This window comes from Silurus meridionalis, chromosome 19, assembly GCF_014805685.1.
Source record: "Silurus meridionalis isolate SWU-2019-XX chromosome 19, ASM1480568v1, whole genome shotgun sequence".
Lineage (NCBI taxonomy): Eukaryota > Metazoa > Chordata > Actinopteri > Siluriformes > Siluridae > Silurus > Silurus meridionalis.
The window spans coordinates 16,561,773-16,587,710 of record NC_060902.1 but is presented as its reverse complement, the minus strand read 5'-3'; the positions used below and the strand labels follow the sequence as shown (position 1 = coordinate 16,587,710).

Below are 25,938 nucleotides of genomic sequence, written 5' to 3'. Positions count from 1 at the left end.
CACCAACTATGTTTGTGGGTCAGACTGTTGGAAACTTGACATGAAAAGTGGATTTGACAGGCAGTAAAAGCGCATTAAAGGGGAAAAAGCTTTTTTTCTGAAGGCCTCTAAAGGATTTTAAGCAGCATCCTTGAGGATGAAAGGAAGCAAAAGATAAATGCATGGACAGCAGAGGATGCCTTCGTGGTGAAAGGCGCATTGATTTTGTGCGTTTTTACTTCATTTGTTTGCTGGTTTTGGATCTGATGTTCTCATAGCGAAAGCTGCATCACCACGTCATGCTCTTGTGCATGTGGCAAAATCGACACATGCCTGTTTCTGACATCTTTTACACATCCAGTGTGCAATATACAACAGGTTTACTGGTGGCACTGTTTTGTATTTTGTGTTTTGTGTATTTGTCTTGTACTGACTTGTGTTGCCTTTGCACTGTCCTGTGTTGTCTTGCACTGTCCTGTGTTGTCTTGCACTGTCCTGTGTTGCCTTTGCACTGTCTTGTGTTGCCTTTGCACTGTCTTGTGTTGTCTTGCACCGTCTGTATTGTCTTGCACTCTCCTGTGTTGTCTTGCACTGTCTTGTGTTGCCTTTGCACTGTCTTGTATTGTCTTACACTGTCTTGTATTGTCTTACACTGTCTTGTATTGTCTTGCACTGTCTTGTGTTGTCTTGCACTGTCTTGTATTGTCTTGCACTGTCTTGTGTTGTCTTGCACTGTCTTGTATTGTCTTGCACTGTCTTGTGTTGCCTTTGCACTGTCTTGTATTGTCTTGCACTGTCTTGTGTTGTCTTGCACTGTCTTGTATTGTCTTGCACTGTCTTGTGTTGTCTTGCACTGTCTTGTATTGTCTTGCACTGTCTTGTGTTGCCTTTGCACTGTCTTGTATTGTCTTGCACTGTCTTGTGTTGCCTTTGCACTGTCTTGTATTGTCTTGCACTGTCTTGTGTTGTCTTTGCACTGTTTGCACCAGGTTGCACATGATGCACTTAATGTGGCGAGGACACTAGTCCTTAGCCCTGTGTTTTCTGTGATTGTTGTTGTATGTAGCACCAGGGTTCAGGAGGAACGTTGTTGCATTTCACTGTGTAAAGCTTCAGCTATATATATATATATATATATATATATATATATATATATATATATATATATATATATATATATATATATATATATATATAAAATGACAATAAAAGCTTCTTGACTTGACTTGAATCAGTGATCGCACATCACACATGTAGAACTGAAAAGCTTGGGCAACACCAACTCCACCCTGCCTACAAGAGAACCCTGTTTTATAAATAAACACACATTCAGCTAACCCAGTCTGCTCTGGGCAGCTTCTTCACTCCTGATTAATAGTTTGCTAATATATACAATTTAAAAAATGACTTCAAATATTGGATAGAAACCCAATATCACACAAGATGATCGAATTGTCAGGAACCAAGAGGAATAATGAGCAGAACTATACAGAGGCATGCCTCAGTGTGAGGGTGAACATGTGTAGTGTGTGTTATAGGTACACAAAAAGTGTCATGCAGCTCGAACAGTTTTACATGATCTCCTCATGTGGGTTTCATCGTGGGCTTTTTGGTTTCCTCCTACTATCTAAAAACATGCTAGTAGGTGCACTGGTGTCGTGTATTCCTAAATTATGGCGAGAGAGATACTATTTTTAATGTTTATTTTATATGTAAGTTGTTTTACATGTATACATGCTTGTCTGATGAAAAAAGAAAAAAAAAACCCATACCCTGTAAAACTACATTTCCCATGGACTGGCGCGGTGACAGTAGAAGTGGGCGGAGCCTCGCGGCTCGTGCAGATTGGAGAGTGCGCGCGGCGGAGCGCCGAGACACAAAACGATCCGTCACACCGACACACCGCTGCTTCAACAGGACTCTTACTTACTTACTATCCTTTTTTTATTACTATTATCATTGTCGGCTATACCATGGACTTACCGTGTAGCGCTAACTATCCGGACTGTGTCTCCCCCTGACCTGAGCGGTGCTCCGTCCCCGGTTCTGACCCAGTTCTCCATCCGCAGGAGGGAAAAGTTCAGCTGCTGGGACTTTGGGTTAGCAGGTAACCGGCATCCCGCGGGCGCGTGCGCTGCAAAGGCATCTGTTAGCAGAGCGAGGTGTTTATTTTAATGTTATTTTTGTTTATTTATTTATTTATTTATGTTAAAAGATGGAGGTGAGCGTGTTTATTTTTTTACGTTTGGACGTTTTTCCTCTTTTATTGCGGTCACCCTTTAACATTTCGGAGGATGTGGGATTGGGTTTGAGATTCTCCTCAGGAAAAACCGTTAAATGAAAAAGTTCGTTGGCCTGAGACGATTTAAACATTTAAATTGTAGCGCGCGCAGCCTTGTTCTGGTTCCGCGTGCTGATGATGATTGTTTGTATGTATGTATGTATGTATGTATGTATGTATGTATTTATTCATTCATTCATTCAAGAAGTAAAACACGTTAATGTATTATTCTTATTATATTATATTTTGATCACTGTTTGGGTTGAATGGTTAGAAACAGGTGCATGAGAAGGTGGATGTAAATCATGCCCATGTTACATCCCTCTCAAAGTAGGTGCCCTGAAGTGCTGCATGTGGTTTGGGTTTGAGCCTGTCACAGCATCATCTCATCCTCATCTCATCCTCATCTCATCCTCATCTCATCCTCATCTTCATCAAGCAGTCTGTGTGATGAACGAGAATGTGAGCTGTGCTGAAACGGAAGTGTTGGCATGGTGATTTCAGCGTGTGCCATTGATGAAACAGCTGCCTTTATAATGAGGAAAAAAAGTGTGTGTGAGAATGAGAGAGAGAGTGAGTGTGGTTCCTCACCATCTTTCTGCTTCCCACCATACTTCAGGACGTGTTTGCATCTCTAGCGAACCCAATCATTTGTATTAAGTGTAATTTGATCGCACTTTGTTCATCCTGAGAGCGAAAAATCACCTGTTGCAGATTACTTGTTGAGATCTGACGGCTATTACTGGAGGAAAGCTGTAGGAATTGATATCAGTGGTGTTCCAAACCCTCGGGAGGAGGTGTCCATGGGATGGGCTTCGGATCCAGTGCGAACCTGACCAGGACAAAACTCAGACTTATGATGAGAAGGATTGAACTTTTTTGTGGAAATTCAAGGCAGACACGTGTGTAGAGTTAAAACGCAGTGTAAAGTAAGATGCGTGTTTGCAGATTTTGCATTGATTCAGTGACACAGTATTCAGGTCCAGCACTTTGTTCATTCATTCATTGGTTTATTGCCATACAGTAAGTCCTGTAACCCTGTCTGGAAACTGAAACTGAAAACTGAGTGTGAAGTAAACAAGCACCCTGAATAACACCAGCCAATTCAGCAACATGGACATTCGTTGGAGTTAGGAAGAAACCCATAACAATCTGAACTCAATCAACTTGATGATCCTGAAGCTGTGACATTACCCTGTGTGACCTTGCGCCTTTTTTTAGACCCCTTAAAATTGTGACCTACAGTATGTACCAAAAAAGACCTTCAAGAGTCAGCAAATGAAATTATTTGTCTGGATCATCTTAACTTCAACCCTGTATGGTTCATGACCATTGATCAAGTTCTCTGTGGCTCTGTGGCTGAGAGTAACTGTGTCTAGTGTCCTACCATTTTCTTCTTTGCAAGAGGGGAATTCAAAAATAAACTCTTCACAGCACTTTTCATGGGAAACCACATACAACAGTGCAAACTTAAACTGTGAAAAGAGCATGCCACCATTCTTAGAACCATGCTGAAAACGGCTAATCCTTTCTGTGCAGTATTTCCTCACCCGCTTGTTAGTTTGGGTGAGGTCGGGTTCCCCGAATGTCTCTGACACTGAACAGACCTTGAATTCTGTGGAAGTTCTTTCTAAAACTAGGACACCTTGTTATGGAAGGTTGTGATGTTCTAGATTTTATCCTGCTTCCTCTTGCTGGAAATCCAGTGGATCTTCATAACCTGCTTATGACCACGCCATTTGCATGTGACACCTTAGTAGTAATTATACTATATAATCTGTTAGATATATTTTAATGAATTTCCCTCACACCTGAACTGTTTGTTATTTATATATATATATATATATATATATATATAAATACATAAAATACTTATTTATTTCTTTTTCTCTGTCTTTTTAAAGGTGGACGTAAAGGCTGAGGAACAATGTCAGACAAGATGTCTAGTTTCCTCCATATTGGGGACATCTGCTCCCTGTATGCAGAGGGCTCCACCAATGGTTTCATCAGCACCCTGGGGTATGTTTTGTCTCTGTTTCTCTTCTGTCCTGTGCTGCCCTGCTTTTCTTTCCCTGAAAACAAACCAAACCGTGGCAGTGGCTCAGTAGATTAGGGCTGTGCACCAGGATTTTATTTTTAGCCAGAGAAATGCTGGTTTACATCCTGGTTCAGAGTTTTTTCATTTGCCCTCAAGAAATGCAGATCACTGTGTATCTCAGGCATGCTTTTTTTTTTTTTTTTTTTTCGGCTACTACAAAAAATATTGAAATGATTGACTTCCTCAGCTAATCATATATAATCAGCTGTGATGTTGAGGAGCTCAGATAAATCAAGCTAATTAGATTTCTTTTTTTTTTTTTCTTTTAACTTCCACTGTTAAAGCATGAGCTGGGACTTCTTGGCACATTCCAACAGTTTTTTCTCAGAAGAGAATAATATATATCTGCTAGACAACATAAGATAACTAACTTTCTTTCGGCTTCTCCCGTTAGACCTCAGGCCACAGCGGACCGTCCGCACATAGGATACATGTATAATAATGACTCCCGGTGGTGTACATAATTATTCTGTTAATTGTGTTAATTTAAAGGATTCTCTAAGTTTAAAATGAGAGAATATCTGTTGTCTAAGTTCTCATTCACTCAGTGGAGGATAAACCTGAGACTTGGACTCAATATTTTGTTTCACATATGATAAAATGCTAATATATCATTTTAATATTGAGTTAAGGAATATTTCTTATTACTTCTTTAGTGTAGTAGAAGATTTATCAGTATTGGTGGCTTTGGATGTTTAAGTATATTTGACATTGATAAAATGAAATAAGTGTGTGTGTGTGTGTGTGTGTGTGTGTGTGTGTGTGTGTGTGTATGTGTGTATGTGTGTGTGTGTGTGTGTGTGTGTGTGTGTGTGTGTGTGTGTGTGTGTGTGTGTGTACTTAGTTTTACAACAGATTTTTCCTTATTCTTTTCATTTTATTTTAGGAGCATTTGTTTTACATCTAAGGAAAAAATGACTTATGAAATGAGAGAATATGATGGATAATTGCCCGACTGAAAACTCCTCATTGCCCTGTTACCATGTTTGCTTTGCTTTTTCATGTGTGTTTGTGCACACATTCTTGACTGAACCAAAATCTCAGCTTTACTGGCGTTTTCCCTGCACTCCAACCCGAAGACACTTTCCCACTTGGTTTAATCACACGTTGCCATGTCGTGTAGCTCACGTCCACCCCTTCATCAGCCAGAGACTTGTCTCAATGACCACTCTACACACGCACACACGCATGCACTCCTTATTTATACAGCACTGTCTCATGTCACTCCATAATGATAACAAAACTACAAGTGTGGATTCGAAAAACTACAGTTTAACTGCACTTGTTTGTCAAGACGACATGCCTAACAAATTTGCCCAGTAATCAGCTTTCTTCCTCTGTGTGTGTGTGTGTGTGTGTGTGTGTGTGGAGAGGAGTTGGAGCTATATTTAGAGCTGTGTAGTTCTGCCATTGACTGACATCACACAAGACAGGCAGTAATGAGCCACCTGGTCTGTAACTCTGCCAGTAGAATGAAGTGTGAGAGTTGTAGGTGTGTGTGTGGTGTTTGTGCTTATGCATTGATCATCGTATTTGCGAATATTGTGAGATGAGTGAGAGCAACTTCTGCTTGTGATTTGCACCATGGGAGGTAGAGAAGCCACACAACAGCCAGAGCTTAAGCAAGTGTAGCTGCCTTCTCCAGATGATACAATCACCAGAAATAATGCAGGATTTTGTGTGTGTGTGCGGGCGTGCGCGTGTTTTACTGTTTACATTGCTACCCATCATGTTGACACCATGAAACACAAGCATCACTGATGATTAGAAGCCTTGGCTTTCACTATGCTTCGTTTGGTGTTATGTGCCTCATGTAAATGTTGCTATAGTGACAGCATCAGGCACTGTACCTACAGCAGATAGCTGACGTCCTGATAGCCACAAAAAATGTTTGCACGAGGAAGACAGCCGGTTATGTCGCATGTCTGAAATCATTTGTTGGGAGGAATTTTGGAGGATAAAATTATTTAGCAGACATATGGGTTCTTTAATAAATAATTAATACACAAATGCAAATATTTCAATTCCGATCAGACTCACTCCACCCCAAGCTTGTCCTTACATCTTCTTCTCATACACCTAGCAATGTGACAGAAAAGTGCCAGCTGTGTACGCCGAGTTCAGGAAAAATGTCTAACATTTATGATTTGCTTTCCATCACAACCTCACATTTCAGTTTTTTTTCCCCTTGTGCACTTGTCTCTAAGGGTGGGCGATTTGTAAGGAAAAATACAAGACAGACAGTGCTGTTATACGAAAATAATCCTCGCTTGTGGGTTCTGATCTGGCCGTGCAAGCTACTTGCTTTATTTTTGTATAATAGCACAATGTGGTGTGCAATATTCCTCTTAAACCAGAGCCGTTTCCACAAAATTACAATGTAAACTTGTTAATAAATGATATGCCATTTATTTTAGTGGTTTAGCATCAGATTTAATGTTGACAGACCTCTGATAGACACAATAGTTTCTGTTTAACTTACATTTTAGTTCATTTTTTTCCACCAGGCTTGTCCCTTCTTCTCTCCTTCTTTTTTAGCTGCAAAGTATCAAATCCTGTGTCCTGAACACTTTCCTGTGGCACTCGACACTCCGTCCATAAATGTTAATTATACCAAATAAAACCCAATGCAATATACCTATCACTTTATTAAACAACAGCTCTATTAAATACATTTTTTATTATTATTAGACTATTAGATTATGTCGATCCTCTGCCGTATAAGCCCTCTTGTATGAACTGTTACTATAGCAACGATAATGCTTTAGACCAAACACATTTGTAAAAAACCTTTGTTTGTCCTAGAGCCGAATCTACAGTACATCATAGATCGTCCTGACCAATCGGATTTAATCATCTGATTGTACTGTGGTATAAGACATCAAGATCCTATCACAATACTATGATACCATGCACTATATAATAGTACTTTTATATAATAGCTATATATAATTTAATAATTGAATCACAATACAGATATCATATCACAAATCACCCATGCCTACATGCCTTTTCTCTTACACTGTATGGACAAAAGTACTGGGACACTTGTCTTTTTTTAGCCATTTGTTGTTGTTTTTTTTTACATACTGTGGTCCGTTTTTAAATCACAAAGCTGGAAACACACAACTGTGTAGGATGCTTTTGGATGCAGTAGCTCATAATTCACTTATACTAGGAGACCCAAACCTGTTCCAGCAGACCTGTGTCCCTGTGCATGATGGCAGCTCCATTAAGATATACTTTACATGGGTTGGAGTGGAAGATCTCCTGCTATAGAGCTCTGACTGCAATTCTGTTAAACTCCTTTTTTTAATGGAACACTGACTGCACCCCAGACCTCCTCACCCTACATGTGTACCTTTACTAATGCACTTGTGGTTGAATGAGCACAAATTTCCATAAGCACACTCCGATCTTGTGGAACATCTTCCTAGTAGAGTGGAGTGGACAAACATGTGGAATGACATGTTCAAAAATCACATGCCAACCTTATATTCAGGTGTCCACAAACTTATGTCCATATAGTGTATTTCTGCAGAAAGTCTTACTGTTCACGATGGATCAAAAATTAAAACTAACATCTCTTAACAAATATATAAGCTGCTTTCAATCTGACATTAAACCGAAAGATTACATATTCCCATTGTCGTATCTTTACTATTTTAGCAGGAGGCTGCAGATAATTATTTTCCGGTTCTTGGTAGCAGGTCGTAAATATATTAATACTACATATTTCACTAATATTTATAATAATTATAACTAATATTTTTTTCCCTCTGACTGCAGCCTAGTGGATGACCGATGTGTTGTTCAACCAGAAGCCGGAGACCTTAACAGCCCGCCTAAGAAGTTCCGCGGTAAGACCCACATCTCTTACTTCATTTTCGAATTCCTCTTCTCTTATCTTTCTCTCATGCTGTTTATCTCTTCTTCTTCCATGCATGTATAGTTTACAATTTTAGCTTGCAATTGCATACCTGTTGCAGCAATTTTGGGGCTGTTGATTTTTTCTCTTTTTTTAGGCAGAATGTCATAAAACATTTCTAGGTAATGAAGCTGCAGATAAACAGCTACAGCTTGCTTAGACCCATCTGATGCCATTAACTCTGTATTCTCTTGGTGCATGTAGGATACATGTGGTATAATACATTAACTATATGGCCAAAAGTGTATGGACACTTGATCACATGATTCTTTTATGCTTTTTAAATGTCCCATTCCATGTTGACACCCATTTGTTGTTATAATAAACTCCACTATTCTGGGAAGACGTTTCACTAGATTTTCAGTTACAAGGCAGTTTGTATAGCAGAAGATCTTCACTCCAAACCATGAAAAGCATATCTTGGCTTTGTGCACACGGACACTGGTGCATTGTCATGATGGAACAGGTTTGGGGGTTCAAGTTCAAGTGAAAGGAAAAGGTCATTCTCGCACATCCAAAGACTTGCAGTGTTCTTGTGTGGCCCTAATTTTATTCTAACATTTCAGAGAAGAACCACATATGGCTGGAAAAGTCGGAAAAAGCCCCAAACGTTTGTCAGTATAGTGTGATATACATTTTTAAGGTTGTTTTCAGTGAGATTGTAAATGCAAAGTTTATTATATACACATGGTTTTTTTTTTTGACAATGTAGATTGTAAAATGTAATACACATCAGATTAACAGCTCAAAGTAGTCCAGAGCACAGATGGTACTACAGGATATTTTGTGGCCCAGATGAAGTCAGAGGCCTGGATTCTGGTCCAACTACCACGTTTTCTTTATTCCGTCAATTTTCATTTTACTTATTGTTCTGATGAGCTTTGTTCTTGAACAAATCAATAATGTGAACCATGCTTTGCTTCAGCATTTTAATGCTTAAATATGATTGGTCAGAAGGTGTGTGTTATGTTCGTGTAGCAGCACGTGCAGTCCCAGCTGTAATGTGAAGAACAGGTTTATATTAATGCATTCGTTATAATATGTTATAATATATATATATATATATATATATATATTTCTTTAGTAACAGCTCACATACAGCAGACACGCCACATAATCGACACGCCACATAATCTAAGACTAATGAAAAATGACAAAGCCTAAAATAACTGATGTGATGAAATGTGTGTGTTGGGAGAGTTTAACATTAATGAAAGTCCAGAGTGTTGGTTATTTGTAAAGAGTCCGCATGGAGAGGTCTTTAGGACAGAGGAGTTTATACTTTCTTCTGACAAATGACAAGCTGTGTTTTCTGTTAGAGAAATAGAAAAATCTAGAGCGAGACTGGTGAGATCAGTGGATAAAACATCTATAATTTAAATGAGAACAGGACTATACCTCTTGGATGTTCCACAGCTTCAAATCCACAGTGTGTTTTTTTTTATACTCCTTATGTGATGAGGGTTTCGTACCTTGTCTTCGTTTGGAGACTTGTGTATATGTGTAGAGCTGATTCAGTATGAAGTTTCCACCGGCTCCTGGCTCAAACAGGCAAGACTTAAGCTAATATGCTAAGTAAAAATTTGAAGCCAGCTAGCAGCTAATTAACCTTCCTCTCACCTAGGCCCCCTGTAGGCTAGTAAATAAATGAGCAGGCCATCTCCCTCTCTCTGCTGTTACTCAGCCCTTTAACTGCCGCTTTGCTATAAGACTCATCATGATCCATCCTGTGTAAATAGAGACATTGTTTGCTTCCAGTAAATGTGTAAAGAAGATTGAATGAATGTAATCATTACACTTTAAAAAAAATATATATATTCAAAAGCAGCCTGGACATCTGAACTAGTTCTGGAACATGCCATTGGGAAAGATTTGACTTATGTGGTATGGCATTGGTGTAATATCCACATCATTACCTGTGCAATAAGCTTTTCACGTAATCTGGGGAAACCCGGGCGTGTGCTTTCATGCTGTATTTTTAGTAATAATACACAGTTAAAATAAAAACAAATCAGTGAATGTATGTGCTGCTTTATCACAAGAATGGTGCATTTCTTCAGCCTCATTTCACTGATATTTTGTGTGTGCGCACGTGTGTGTGTGTGTAAGACAGGGGTTTTTGATTGGGCACATCTAAAGCATGCGAACCAACAGGTTCTTGGAACAATGTATGTGCAAATCAGAACAGGAGGACTATGCCTTACAGCACTTTAATAGGGAAGAGGAAATGTAATGCTCAGAGTAGCTTTAACTCCAGTGTGAGAAACAAATGCATTTTGTCTGCATAGACAGTTCAAGAAAATTTGCTCAGTTTTGTTCATGTGAATGAAAGTGAATGGGGTGAAGTCGGCGTTCCAAATCCTATCATGTGTTCATTAGGATTGAAGTCGGAGCTCTATAGCAGGAGATCTTCCACTCCACACCATGTAAAGCATATCTTCAGAAAGCTGGCTTTGTGCACAGGGGCATTGCTCCTGCTCCATGCTCCTACAAGTTTGTGTCTCCTAGTTCAAAGGGAAGATTTAATGCTACCACATCCGAAAACGTTCTTTACAATTGTGTTAACAGTTTGGGAAAGAACCCCATATAACTGGAAAAGTCAGGTGTCCCAGTACCTTTGTCAATATAGTTACGCAAGTTAAGGTTTTTTTTGTGTTGAAAAGGTTTCTTTAAAGTTTTGGATGTTTTGCATAAATCTCTGTCCATATATTAAATATTGATTGCACAATGTTTCCTGCTTTTGAAGATTTCATTGTTTTTGCTCTTGGCTCTTTATTCTCTTGTGATTTTCTGAAGGATAATCTAGTAAGCAGTTAGCTACATTAACTGCTACATGCTGAGGTCATGATCCATGATTTATTTGGTCAACTTCTACTACATTGTATAATGTTAAAATGTCCCTCACGGTCTCAATGACCCCCGCTGCAAGTCTGCTGTAATCCTTTCAAGAGCGAGTCTTCTTCATCCTGCTAATGGAATAAACAAATGTGTGTTGTAGCTGTGATGAGAAGCTAAATTCTTTAGCAATTTCTCACTTAATCAGTTAGGAAGCATGGCTTTGAATTGTGTGTATGTGTGTGGGCTCCCTATACAAGACTCTTCCAGTAAGTTGACCTCAGGCAACAAGTTTTAGTTTCACTGTTTTTGAGAACTTCTCTATCTATAGCCTGGCTTCAGAAACCGAATGGTGCAGCAGAAAAGAACAAGTGGGAAGCTGCAAGAACATCTATGTGGGATTTTAAGCGCTGGAGAGACCCGAGAGGTTCAAAGTGCTTGTAAACAGAACACTTTTGTTGTGCGCAGATACATTAATCAGCAGTTTTCTACCAGTACAAATAAAATTAGATTTTTAGTGCCGGTTGATGACCTGACCATTCAGCCCGAGTCATTTTTCAGGTGTACCATGTGATGCGTTCTGCTGAATTTTGGTGACTCAGTGAGCGATACGCATGCTGTTAGGCATTGTGTGTTGTGGTGCACGCACCATTAGACCTACCCATGTTCTCAGTAATGATGATGATAATGATAACGTATTGTGAATTCTTTTGTAAAAACAGTCCTAGTGTTCTGTATCTCGCTGATGTAAAAGAAACCAAATACCAGGTGTTTTGTTTGTGTGTTTTCGTTACTGTCAGTGTGTGTGGTGTGAGATAAATAAAAACTGCAAAATCATGAGGATGATGAGCATCTGCTGTGCGATTGTTTGTGTGTTTGTGGTGTGTCGGTTTATGTAGGCACCAGTAGAACAAGTACATGAATGTGTATATACAGTAGAGAGTGTGAGAGAGAGTGTAACTGTTTGTGTGTGTGAGTGTGAGAGAGGGAGGGAGAGAGAGCGAGTGAGAAAGAGAGAGAGACAAACAGACAGAGTGGAGGGAAAAAGGGAATTTTAGGCTGGGATTGTTTTTTTTACCACACTTTAGAGGATGTCCCTATTTCACTCTTTAACACCTTATTTGGCCACATAGCAAAGCAGTAGAGCGGTGACATCAGATGCACCGAAATTCCAGTTGTGAGACAGACGTCACAGGGTCTGTGTTTTAACACTGAGTTCTTTGATTTCTAGGTCTATCAACTGAAATATGTGACACTTGAACCTAGAAATGCTTCGAAGAGGACATAAATGTGTGTGTGTGTGTGTGTGTGTGTGTGTGTGCGTGTGCGCGCATGTTTGGTGCGCATGTTTGTTTTAAAGGACAAGCCTAAGAGCTCAAGAGGCATTTGATCTATGTTAATTTTGTACATTTCAGTTTTTTATAGGACTGTGGTGAGACCTGCGATGTTGTATGGTTTAAAGACAGTGGCATTGAGTAAAAGACAGGAGGTGGAGCTGGAGGTAGCAGAGCTGAAGATGTTGGATGGATTAGATGGATGATGGACAGGATTAGAAACGGGTTTATTATAGGGACAGCGCTTGTAGGATGCTTTGGAGACAAGGTGAGCGAGGTGAGATTGAGATGGTCTGGACATGTGCAGAGGAGGGACATGGGGTATATCACTAGGAGAATGCTGAGGATAGAGCCACCAGGAAGGAGGAAAAGAGGAAGACCAAGGAGGAGGTTTATGGATGTGGTGAGTGAAGACATGCAGGTAGTTGGGTTGAAAGAGACAGATGTAGAGGACAGAGGGGTATGGAGACAGATGATCCGCTGTGGCGACCCCTAACAGGAGAAGCCAAAAGAAAAAGAAGAAGAATTTCGTATTTCAGTTTGGGTGTAAAAGATAATCATAATTCTATTATGTATTACAGACTTATCTAATGCAGTTGTCAGTAGATCCAACCAATATTTTGGGAAGTGGTGGCTCAGTGGTTAAGATGTTGGACTTTTGATCAGAAGAAGTTGAGTTCATATTCCAGCAACACCAAGCTGCCCCTATGGAAGGCCCTTGGCTCTCAACTGCTCCGTTATTTTTAATAAGATGATAGTAAGTTGTTTTGGATACGGACATCTTCCAAGTGTTGTAAATGTATCAAATATTTCTAATTAAAATTAACCAATATCTTGTTTTTATTGGGGGGGATTTTTCCAAGTTTTTTCCTTTGTTCAGATAGGTCTAATTTCCACCAATTAGTATCAAGTCTGTCCTACTGCTTTAGAGCTACAATTTAAAAGGATGAACAATATAATTAGCTTCCTCCTAAATCACCTGAAGCTCGACAAACCAATCTTTTCAAACTGCACAAGACGGGCTAACACACGGAGAAACGCATCATCAGCCCTCACAGACCCTCTCGATCGACTGGTGTCACAGTTTTTGACAGTAGAGAGCGAACGAATATAACAAAAACTATTTGGAATGCAAACAATAGATATCTGGTGATTATGAACCTGCCTTTTCTATGTTTGAAACAGTGTCTGTTTCCTTTATCCGTATAAACTGTACTTTTTTTATCCAAACTCCTGCAGAGCTCTGGGTTTTCACCTCATGCTTCCAGACACTGCTTATAAAATAAAAAGAAATTGCAAAATGGTCCAAGCACTGTGCTATAGTAGTTTTATTGGATATAGATACACACAAGCACACACACACACACAGAGAGAGAGACTTCAGTAGCTGAGATGGACAAGCAATTACTGGTAAGACAGGCTTCTCTCTGACTCGATAACCAAACCTTATAGGGGTAAAAACAGATGATTAAACCCAACAGGCCAATAAATACACTTTTGCAAAGCGATGTTATGTTTTAGAATAATTCTACATAGCGTCAGTACGCCTGGAGAGTCTCAAAAAGATAAAAAGTTGAGCCTTTGCATGCTGGTTGTGCTGAAGGAGCGATGTCTCTGCTGCAGTGTTAGAGGAGGAAGTGCAGGTCCTGTTCTCATATTGCGAGGCACAAGACCAGCAACCAGTAAATACGATGGAAATTGATTCAACAGACAAATGACAGCAAAAAAATAAGGATTTTGTATATACAGTGCATTCAGGAAGTGTCCAGTCCCCCTTTTCACTTTTGCATTTTGTTAATGCAACATGACACTACAATCATTCAAGTTAATGATTTTTTTCTTATTAATCTGTACGCAGTTCCCCATAATGACAAATTGAAAACAGAATTTTGGAAATGTATTTTATTTTTATTTTTTTTATAAGAAAAACCTGAAATATCACATTCATGTAAGTGTTCTGAACCTTTACTCATACCTAGTTGAAGCACCTTTGGCAACTACAATTAAAACCTCACTTCTTTATGTGTATGATGCAACAAGCTTTGCACACCTAAGTTTTTTTACATTCTTCTTTGCAAATTCTCTCAATCTCAGTCAGGTTGGATAGGGACTGTCATTGGACACATACTTTCAGGGCTTTCCAGAGATTTTCACTAGGGTTCAGGTAAGGGCTCTAGCTGGGCCACTTTAGGTCATTAACAGAGTTGCCATGTTGAGGCCCTCACATTTGTTGCCAGCTATTTAGACAGTAATGGCTGTATGTTGAGTTATTTTTAGAGGACCGTAAATCTGTACTGCTATACAAGCTGCATATTGACTACTCTAAAATATATCTATAGTATTGTCCCTTTAAAACATATACTACGATGTATCGTATTGCTTATCTTCGTCGCTGACCTGCACATAAACTGTATATACTATGAACCACAACTTGCATCAGGTTCTGTTGTTAGTGAAAGACACTTCTCATAACTATATATCCAGAACTGACCACAGTGTCATTTAACTTTTCTCACATGTAAGAACTGGAAACTGGATTATTCAAAATAAGGATTTGTGCACTACACAGTGGCAGTGATGAAAATAAGGGCTATTATACAAGTGTTCACAAGCAAATAAAATCTCACATAACCCTTAATATAGTCAGGTTTCTCACTGTGCTTCTACTTTTAACCTGCGGAGAGTCAGCGACAGAGTCAGCCTGCACAAATATAACAGACCCTCTACGCAAATGGCAGGAAAAGTTCCTCTTTTGTTAAGTGCGTCTGGGCGTACGGCCTAGCGCTGCCGTCACCTGACTCGGGACCTGTGAAAACCACATAGAGTAAAAGTAGCACTGTGGTGTATGAAACACTAAGCAGTTTGTGAATGCTCCGTGCTTTAATATTATGAGGCAGCTTACTCATGGTCAAAGCAAAGCCAGTCCTTCACATAGTCATTAAGGAAGTGAATATGGGATTAAATTCTAAATCACATGACTGTCGGTTTTCTGAGCGATGCATTCCTCTTTGCCTTTTTCTACTCTATGACCGATTGGGTCTCCAAACGAGAAGTGAGATACTGTAGCTAGAACAATGCTGGTCTTGTGCTTGGACAACACTGACACACTGTGCCCAGCTGTGTTTAGTTGGCCTGAGGCCTACAGTATAAGAGGACGCATTTAGCGATCGCAAAATCAAACTCTGCATGATCTTTTTTTTAATTCACGTTTTCTTATAAGTGGCCTAAACAGGCCCTTTTACACTTCTACACACTGTGAAGCAATGGAAGTGCTTGTAGCAGGATGTACACGACTGCTGACCGCATGGTTTCTGAATGAACATGTCGAGCCTCCTGAGTATTTTCGATCTTCTCAACACTTCTTTCATAACCTCATGAGGTTTTATCACTTGAATGTGACAAAACCTTCATTTTACATCGTACACACTGGCAGATTCGATACAGGAACAAAAGTCAGTCTTTATTGTTGTTTTCACATTTCTGAAGATTGCTTTCAATTTCTCATGGTGTCTAAGATGAAATGGTGGAATAATGTTGTGTAGTGAAGAGTGGAGCACCTTTGCTTTGATTGATTATCTCTCTTTCGATTGTCACTGTACTTCTTTTAGGTGGTACATGTTGGTATATATGAGAAATCAAAGATCCTTATTAGTTACTATTAATAAAAAAAATAATGCAATACTTTTTTTTTTTTTTTTTGGCGCAATATTATAGGTACTCAGGTTTGTTTTCAGCAAATGACATTTCTAAATTAACTGCCATTCTGGAGATTTGGTGCAGCTGCAGACCGATTTTTCCCTGCACATCTCTGAGCGTGTTTACCGCTGTCACAGATCAGATGCAACGTACCACCGAGCCTGAAAGATCTGTAGAGTTGAAGCACTTCCTGTTCGGTCACTGAGGTGCAGTGGTGTAGGATGGAGGTAGTGAGCTGAGGTTTACACATTTAAAAACAGCTCTCTTGTGATGCTCCAGGTGCAGGGGGTATCACTGTGTGACAGATACACAGGGATCCTGATTATCGACATTTGTTTATTATTTTTCTATATACATCACAAAACAAATGTGGTGCACTGGAAAAAAACCTGGAAAAAAATTCCTAGTAGCTCATGTACAGTCTGTAAAAAACCATCTGGCTTACTTCCATGACTGTTTTGCTCGAGCAGCAGGATCTGTGTTGGTGCTGAATCTTCAGATCACTCAGCGTACTTATGTCATTTTTAAAGGGCCTGGTTTCCAAGGAACCTCTATCTGCTGCTTAAGTGCTCTTTTCCAACTTGATTGTGTAATCCCTCATTCTTTTTTTGATGTAAGCGGATGTATATTGTCCAATTATATTTCTGGCTCCTCACTCACTGCTCTCTTCTTCCAGCAGACCGGCGACAGCGATGGACCTCCCTATTATAGTTATTCATTAACCATTAGTGGTTCGGCAAGAGTGGTTTCACCCAGTATGTGAACTAATGCGTTACGTTTTGAAATTTTATGAAATGATCTGATTCTGATTTTATAGCAGGATGAACAGTGGATCCAAGAAACAGAGTGATAAAGTATGTTCAGGAGAATTAATAGGTTTTGAAATGTTTAAACCCTGTTATTTTGATGTTTAATATCCCAAATTCATCTGTAACATCTGAAAGGTATTTAATAGCGCTGTCCAATGAATGAATGAATGAATGAATGAATACATCATAGGAGCCACATTCTAATCTGCATTCTCATTGAGAAAAAAAACCCCGGAATCGATAAGCAGCTAGGTGGTGCTAGTGTAACAGCAGTAGCCATAAACTACATAAATGTATAGCTTTAATACAATTGAGGACATTACAGATTATGTTGAAACTATGTTTTTACTATAAGTATATCCCTCATCCCACATTCTCTACACATATTGTGCTTTACACACATTCTGCACCAATATGATCTCTCAAATGTGTTCATATATACACAGTGTGAAAAATTGTTTGCCCCTTTTTTTGCATGTTTGTCACACTTTAATGTTTCAGATTATTAAATTAATTTAAATATTAGTAAATGATAAGACATGTGAATATGCAGTTTTTAAAAGAAGGTTTTTATTATTGAGGGACAACAAAATCCAAAACTACATGGCCCTGTGTGAGAAAGTGAGAAAGCCCCCTAAACCTAATAATTGGTTGGGCCACCCTTAGCAGCAACAATCTCTCTCTCTCTCTCTCTCTCTCTCTCTCTCTCTCTCTCTCTCTCTCTCTCTCTCTCTCTTTTCCCCTTCTCCCCTTCTCTGTATCAGTACATTTGTATGTTCTGCATGCATGTTCACAGATAAGGGCCCAACAATCAAAACCTCAACCCCTGTTTCCACTTTTAACACATTCATGTGAAAATCACACACCCCCTCTACTTTCCAACTCCTCTTTCAGAACCTCACATGTGGCTTAAATCTAAAAGGTAGTTTCATTCTCACTATATGTGCCTGCATTATGTGTTTGTTGTGCCACAAGACTGCTTTTTTCCCCTTTTCTGTCTACAGACTGTCTCTTCAAGCTGTGTCCTATGAATAGATACTCAGCACAGAAACAGTTCTGGAAAGCAGCAAAACCTGGTGGCAACAGCACTACAGACACAGTACTTCTCAACAAACTCCATGTGAGTTACACACACCCAAACAAACACAGATCAGTTCAAATCTATGACATGAGAAAAAAACAAAACTGAAGATTTTTAGAATTCATTTAGAAGATATTTAGAACTGCAGCGATATGAACCCCTGAGGTGGCACATGTGTACTTGTTTTGGTAAGAGAGACACGTTTAACATGTTCTAATAGGAAGGAAGGGAAGTTTCCGTGATGTTTGCTCTTCTGTTCTGCAAGATTGTAAGGGAAAGTTTATAGGACTGAGGTTTTCATTGGGAATGATGAGGATGGACAGGATTAGAAATTAGTTTATCAGAGAGACAGCGCATGCAGGATGTTTTGGAGACAAGGTGAGAGAGTTGTCATTTGAGATGGTTTGGAAATGTGCAGAGGAGGTACATGGGGTATATCTGTAGAAGAATGCTGAGGATAAAGCTGCCAGGAAGTGGGAAAAGATGAAGACCAAGGAGGAGGTTTATAGATGTGGTGAGGGAAGACTGTACTACCACTAAGAATCGCATAGAATATAGATTTACATAGCAGAGGTAGAGCTGCATCTTCCTGGAGACAGAACAGTAAAGTGCACTACAAAGGCCTGTTGGTGAAAGGTAGAGTCAGAAGGCAAATTGATGATTTGCTGTCTGTCTGAACCAAACTAAAATATAATATCTGTACCATATTGAATTGCAGAGCAAAATATTTTATCCTTTGCATTGTATTGTATTTGATCACACCATGTCGAATCAAATTGAAATCGGGGAAATTTTCTTGTGTCGCATCACACCGGTAGCTGCTTTATTTGTATCTTTAATGTATTATTTAATTGGCAATGCGTCTCAGTTATGGAGATTTACATCCCTAGTAGATAAAGAATTAAAAAGACTTTTTAAATGAACCATGTGCTTGTCTTATAGCATGCAGCAGATCTGGAGAAGAAGCAGAATGAATCTGAGAACAGGAAGTTGCTGGGGTCGGTGATTCAGTACGGCAACGTCATTCAGGTTAAACCGATCAATGAGGCGCTCCATGACCGCCGATCCTAAATATCAAACCCTGCTAACTTTAATGTGTGTGTGTGTGTGTGATGACCTGCTGCTTCTGTTCTGCAGTTGCTGCATCTGAAAAGCAATAAGTACTTGACAGTAAATAAGCGCTTACCTGCCCTGTTGGAGAAAAACGCCATGCGTGTCACTCTGGACTCAGCTGGAAACGAGGGCTCCTGGTTCTACATCCAGCCTTTCTACAAACTCCGATCTATAGGAGACAGTGTAAGTAAACGCCACTATGCGCTTTATTTTTCTGGAAAAAAACGTTGTACTGCAGTTCATTATGTCCCACAAGAGACTGCATAACTTCACTATGAGTGCTGCAGCTCATTCAATTTAAGCTTGTTTTATTGCAGTAATGCACGATAGCACATGTTATCTGACATTATTCTGTTTATACTACAGAACTATTTAATACTTGGCTCTTATTAACAGCACGTAATAAGGCAGTGGTACAACCTTTTATTTTTACAATTTCTCCATGGAAGGGGTGGGGCACACACTAAACTAAAAACAATAATGTGCTTATTATATTAATATTATAGATATTATATGATTGAATTATTAATTAATGTATTTTTTACATATACATTTGCTCCCTGAGTTACAACGGTTAAGATTTTTAACTTCCAGTGACGATTGCAAAAATATTTAACGTTTTACACGGCAGGCAAACGTAGCAGCGTATGCTCCGCCTTACACTTGCTAACTGGCGTACACATGCCCGATGAGACATACATGTGTATACTGTGTAGTTTATACATTACGTTAGTGTATATAGATTTTTTGCTCGATTATTTACTGTCATTTGTTAACAAATAACACTATACTACCCCATACTGTTCACCATTCTCCAGGGTAGGCTGGGAGAAGGCCAGGTCTCCACTTAGGATATTTTAAAACTACAATAGGGTCATCAGAATCCAGACTGTGTATCTGTGGGCGCTTACTTTTTTCGATGAATTGAAACTGCGACTGAAACAAGCACAGGAAATTGGCATAGGCGGAGAAAAATTTGCTTTCTCTCCACCACAGCACACAGACACATCAAGAAACACAATGACAATAATTATTATAATTATTTATTACAGCAGAAAGCAAAAAAATAAACTAATCTTTATTATAATTAATCTTATCATAGTAATAATTAATAATAATTAGTAGGATTGCAGCCATTTTTTAATTTTATTTATTTATTATGAATGTTGAGCATTCAGCTCATAGTTAATGTCCTGATGAGATTTGTGGAGATATTTTCTAAAGAAGGAACGTGATTACTGAAGGTATTGTAGGTATTTCCCTACATACAGGTGTTTTATGCTTTCTGGGAGTTGTCATGTCTTGAAGTACTGCTTGATTCAATATAGGACTGATTTATTTTTATATAATAGAATTATACCAGGTGCATCAGTGTTGTTGAACTGCAGCATGATCCCCCACTCTCACTGTTTAAACAACTCAACTTAGCAATGTAGTCTGAGGTTATTCAGCTGTGCTGTGACCATGTGAACCTGCTCAGATTTTCAAAGATTCTCAGAAGTACAGATTTTTTTTTTTTTACTGCCCACTCCTGTGACGTGTTTTGAGAGCTGGAACAGATTGAAGATCTTCTGTCGTCAGGGTTGTCTGTTGATTATTCATACTGGTTAAATAGAAAATATTATACAAGGTGGAATGTAATGTAGATAATGGTGTCTGTTGTATATGTCGAAGATTGCTCATTTCACGTGTAGGCAGTATGAGTCAGCCAAACAAACAACCACATAAATATGAATAGCTCATTTATTTATTAGGTCCATGCATCATCTGTTACATCTGTGTTGTTTTACCTCTGTCTTGCTGTTTTGGTCCTTGGGTCACTCTACACTCCAGTGATTTCCCTGAGCAAAAACACACTGGAGACAAGTCCTTAGGTAATTAGTGTCCTGCATAAAATGCTGTTAAAATGCAACACAAGCTGCAGTGAAATGTATAGAAGCATTCCAGAAGGTTTATAAATGAGTTATTAGGCCTTTCCTAATATCGACTTCTGTGCTCTTTCCTGTAGGTCGGTCTGTAACAGAAAATGACACGAGCCGGAGTGACTGCCAGTATTATTGTGGAGATTTTATTAGGATTTTAACTGCATTTATTATGCCTTCTAATGCTAGATTTATCTATTATTTAGTTCCACACCGTACAGACAAATGAGCATTACTTGTTAAGAGACAAAATTATTAAAAGAGCATTATTACTATCATAATTACATTTTTAAAATGTTGGTGGTGGAATCTATCAAATAATTAGGCTCTGTTAATGACGACCGATTGGATCGTACATTCCGATAACCGATTATTCAACCAATAGCCATCAAAATGGATACTGGATCAAAAACAATTAATTAATGTAAAATAGTACTGAACTTTATTCCAAAAAAAAGAAAATAAATCTGAATGTATTTATCAATAAATATCTAATTATAAATTATAAATAGCGCTCTCCGGAAGCCGGAAAACTATACGTATGGATTTTTGCCGATAGCTGATAGTTCCAGCAAATCACTATTGGTGCCGATTAATAAACCTCTGTTAATTACCAAGGGGAAATTTGAGTTTGAAAGCAAATACAGATATTTGAAATTTTTATTTGCAAAATATGTCTCTGGCAACCCCAGTTTGAGGACCCATGCTGTAGAGGTTTAATGCTGCCAGTGTTCTCAGGTTTCTCTTGAAACTAGGGAACAGAAGGATAACATTTTGTGTAATCGTGTGTGAATTCCTTTGCAGGTTGTGATCGGAGACAAAGTGGTATTGAACCCTGTAAATGCTGGACAGCCTCTCCATGCCAGCAGCCATCAGCTGGTGGACAATCCCGGGTGCAATGAGGTCCAACCCTCTTTTTCTCCTTGCATACGAGTTTCTTAATTTATTCACGAGATTTATTAGTGCTCACACAGACTTTTGTGATCTGAGATATGGCACAGAAATGTCTTTACAAGTTACATTAGTTGTGTGGCTACTTATTTTCTAGAGGCGTAGATTTGTCTCTTGAGATTTGTTTGTATGAGAAATATTACTTAATTGTGTGTCTTGATAAAAGTAGAGTTTGTCAATCGCGTGTTTTCTATTTTGCGATTTAATAAAGCTTTTTTGTGCTGTGCAGGTGAATTCAGTAAACTGCAACACTAGCTGGAAAATAGTTTTGTTTATGAAATGGAGTGATAACAAGGAGGTCATTCTGAAAGGGGTATGTACTGCGAAGCACTGCACAATCTGACTTCAATTGTTGTATTATTGAAGATGTAAAAATAAAGTAGTTTATCAGTGCTCTCTTCTTCATAATGAGAAATATAATTCTTAAGATGTGCTTTTTTCTTCTGTACCTGTTTCCCTCCTCTGACTTTCTTTTGTCGCACAAGGGGGATGTAGTGCGACTCTTTCATGCCGAACAGGAGAAGTTCCTAACGTGTGATGACTACAGGAAGAAGCACTACGTCTTTCTGAGAACCACCGGACGCCAGTCTGCCACCTCGGCCACCAGCAGCAAGGCACTGTGGGAAGTGGAGGTGTGTAAAGACCTCATTTGATGTCATTATTTCCAAAAAACTGCTTCACTGGTTAACATTTCAATTTGACACCTAAATGCGGTTTGTTTGGCGTCATCTGATTCTGTTTTTCCGTGTTCTCACACGCTCAGGTGGTTCAGCATGACCCATGTCGAGGTGGTGCTGGTTACTGGAACAGCCTGTTCAGGTTTAAGCACTTAGCCACAGGACATTACCTGGCTGCAGAGGCGAGCACTGAGGTGTGTTCTGCGTCCGCTCTCTGTCTTTTTCTCTCTCTCTCTCTCTCTCTCTCTCTCTCTCTCTCTCTCTCACATTTTCCTATCTTAATTTTCTTACCACAAATTTAAGTGTTACAGTCACTTCAGGAAGTTCACAGCCCTTCACCTGTGAGACTTGGATCAATGTGAAGCTGATTGTTCGCTCCATTTACAGTTGTGTAAAAATGAAAGCCAATATATGGACATGTAAACATCCCCTGAAAAGCAAAATGCACATTAATTGATGTGACCGATGTGAGCAATATGTTTGCCTTGGTCAAAAGGCACCCATTTTGAGCCCACAGGTTTATACTCGGACATCTGAAAGTGCTTTAGTCTCATCGTTAACGTGTGTTTTCAGGTGAATCCCGATTATGAGGAAGAGTCTCAAGAGTCTCGTTCCTCAGTAAGTACCTGCATTTAATATATTTTTTTTATCCTGTTTAAATTTTGTCTTTACAGCTTATGTGTCTACTTTTGTGTCTTTGAGTCCTTTTCTCCTATAAATTATATATGCTGGATCTTGTTTTCTGCTCCAGGCGGGTGATTTTATTCCCTTTAACTTCCAGGTACTTTCCGTTAGTCAGCTAAATCCACCTGTGCCTGAATTTTCCCATGTTCATGTTTCTTTCTCATAAGGCTTGTACACATGCACTATATGGACAAAAGTGGACACCTGACCAAAAAAAAACCTTATGTGCTTTTTTGAAACATTTCCTATTCCACATTTGCTGTTTTAATGACCTTCACTTTAGCTGGTAAGATGTTCCAATAATCAGGTACTGCTATAGGTGAGGTGAGGAGGCCTGGCCTGCAGTCAGCATTCAAATTAATCACAAAGGTGTTCAAATAGGGTTAAAGCTCTACAGCAGGGGATCTTCCATTTAAACCCATGTAAAAGCATATCTTCAAGGAGCCAGCTTTGGTGCACATTCTTATGCTGGAACAGATTTCTGTCCCCTAGTAAAAGGGGAAAATAAATGTTACCACATCCTATACAATTGTTTTTGCTTTCAACTTTGAGGTAACAGTAACAAAAGAACTACATATGGCTGGAAAAGTCAGGTGTCCTAATACTTTTGTCAATATAGTGTAACTCTGGATCTGTGCACTGTACATTTTTAGCACATGGCTAAGATTTTATATACTTTTTATTTAGATTTTTATTGAGATGTGTAAAGTGTTTGGGTGAATTTTTGAACATGTTCTTGCTGGAATCACTAATTATTAATCAAAAAGTGCCTAAAGATAGCATGGTTCTTTAAATATTTTTTTATTATTATTTTATAAAATGTAGAATTGTTTTTGTTTATTTTTTTTTATCTCAATTGTGTAATGTTTGCATATACAAAAAGTGGTGTGATTCAGCTAAATAACCATTGCCTGCAGTACTGAGTCCAGCCTGCAGATGGCAGAATGACACCACTTCTGAACCAAACTCATCCCTTTCTCCAGGGTGAAGTCAAACGGCCACCAAGAAATATTTATTAGTTTATTATATCAGTCTGCAGTCTTTTTTTTATTATTTTTTTTTTTTTATCATACAATGCTTAATTTTTCTGAATATCACATTGTAGACCAGGCTTAGCATGTTCATTAAGATGGCACATAGTCTTCCATGTAAAGAATTATATCACTGACACATATGTTTGATTCACTTATTGAAGTGAGCTTAATGTGCGAATGGCTTTTTGTGTTTGTGCACGTGTTACATCAGTGCTGTTTGCTGACACTGGTTGCTAAATTTCTATGGTAATGAAGTGTCTTCTGTCTCAGCTGGACTTGGAGCACGAGGCGTTACGAGGTCGTCTGCGCACGCCCAACGAGAAGGTCATGTACACCCTAATTTCTGTCCCTGACGGCAATGACATCTCCTCCATATTTGAGCTGGACCCTACCACTCTTAGAGGAGGGGACTCCCAGGTGCCCAGGTAGAAATCGCACGATACCCTTTCACCAAACATTAATACAGGATTCAGTGTATAAAATCATTATTATTATTATTAATCTGCTAAGCATATGTAATGTATATATATATATATATATATATATATATATATATATATATATTAGGGCTGACAAAATACACACGTTAACACACTCATTTTAACAGCACTAGTTTTATAAATAATTTTGAATCACTGAACATTTGTTTTACTAATGCTGAAAGTCTAAAAAAATCAAGCACAAAAATCCTCCATGACGCACACATCCGGCAATTAAAACCATCCGTGTGGAAACAAGCCAAAAGTTTAGTTTGGTGTCCTGATGATTTACGTCATTTAAAACACCTTTGTTTTAAAGCATATACTTTAAAACATTTACAAGAATATTTTGTCTTCATGCTCAATGTTGAGTTTGGTTTCACTAATAATAAACATACATTTGTATAAAGCATCCATATTTGTTAATGCCATGTTTATTAGAGTATTAAAGACTAGAAAAGTATTAATTTAAGGTACAATTAGAACAGATTATTATGTGCAATTAAGTTGCGATTATGAGTTAACTCATGACAATCATGCTATTAATCACAATTAAAAATTTTAATCAATTGACAGCCCCATATATTTTAATCGTCTGTGGATTGTCTAACATCTTGATGGAGGAAGTAGCTGTGGAGAAGTTGGGGTTAATTTGGGTTACAGTGTGAGCGACGGCACCCGAGTGAGGACTCTGAAACATGAGAGCGTACTTGACGCTGTAGATTATATTTCATCGATTTTCTCTCCTGCTCCTGGCCCAATGTGGCCCCCACCCCCAACGGGTAAAAAGAGCACCGTCTACCACGACCTTCACCTTTTCCACACAAAGATTTGTACTTGACGGCACTGGTACTCGTGAGCCAATTCACTTCTGTTATAAGTCTCTTGTCAGCAAGTTTCCAATTGACACAACCTTGGACCTCAATCTCTGTGTTAGCCAAAGCGACACACCACAGGGCAGGGTGAGAGAGAAGCAGATGTGTGGATGGATGGATTCATAGATGGATGGATGGATGGATAATTAGAGTTTGTTTGCT

At 38.8% G+C, this 25,938-nt stretch overlaps 1 protein-coding gene across 34 annotated transcripts in view; it reads left to right on the top strand.

Annotated features, from left to right (window-relative positions):
- Positions 1 to 25,938, top strand: part of itpr1b (inositol 1,4,5-trisphosphate receptor, type 1b) — a 115,558-nt gene that overhangs the window by 5,383 nt on the left and 84,237 nt on the right. For 16 of the 34 annotated variants that reach the window (XM_046874675.1, XM_046874652.1, XM_046874660.1 and 13 more), the window contains exons 1-13: positions 1,828 to 2,086; positions 4,165 to 4,279; positions 8,148 to 8,218; positions 17,965 to 18,080; positions 18,984 to 19,070; positions 19,179 to 19,337; positions 21,881 to 21,979; positions 22,257 to 22,340; positions 22,513 to 22,659; positions 22,791 to 22,898; positions 23,278 to 23,322; positions 23,456 to 23,485; positions 24,693 to 24,847. In XM_046874675.1, the coding sequence (XP_046730631.1) occupies positions 4,188 to 4,279; positions 8,148 to 8,218; positions 17,965 to 18,080; positions 18,984 to 19,070; positions 19,179 to 19,337; positions 21,881 to 21,979; positions 22,257 to 22,340; positions 22,513 to 22,659; positions 22,791 to 22,898; positions 23,278 to 23,322; positions 23,456 to 23,485; positions 24,693 to 24,847 (1,193 nt within the window). In that variant the 5' untranslated portion in view covers positions 1,828 to 2,086; positions 4,165 to 4,187. Of the gene's footprint in view, positions 1 to 1,825; positions 2,142 to 4,164; positions 4,280 to 8,147; positions 8,219 to 17,964; positions 18,081 to 18,983; positions 19,071 to 19,178; positions 19,338 to 21,880; positions 21,980 to 22,256; positions 22,341 to 22,512; positions 22,660 to 22,790; positions 22,899 to 23,277; positions 23,323 to 23,455; positions 23,486 to 24,692; positions 24,848 to 25,938 lie in introns of those variants that run through there. The other 18 variants (XM_046874674.1, XM_046874658.1, XM_046874670.1 and 15 more) reach the window with 5 other exon arrangements.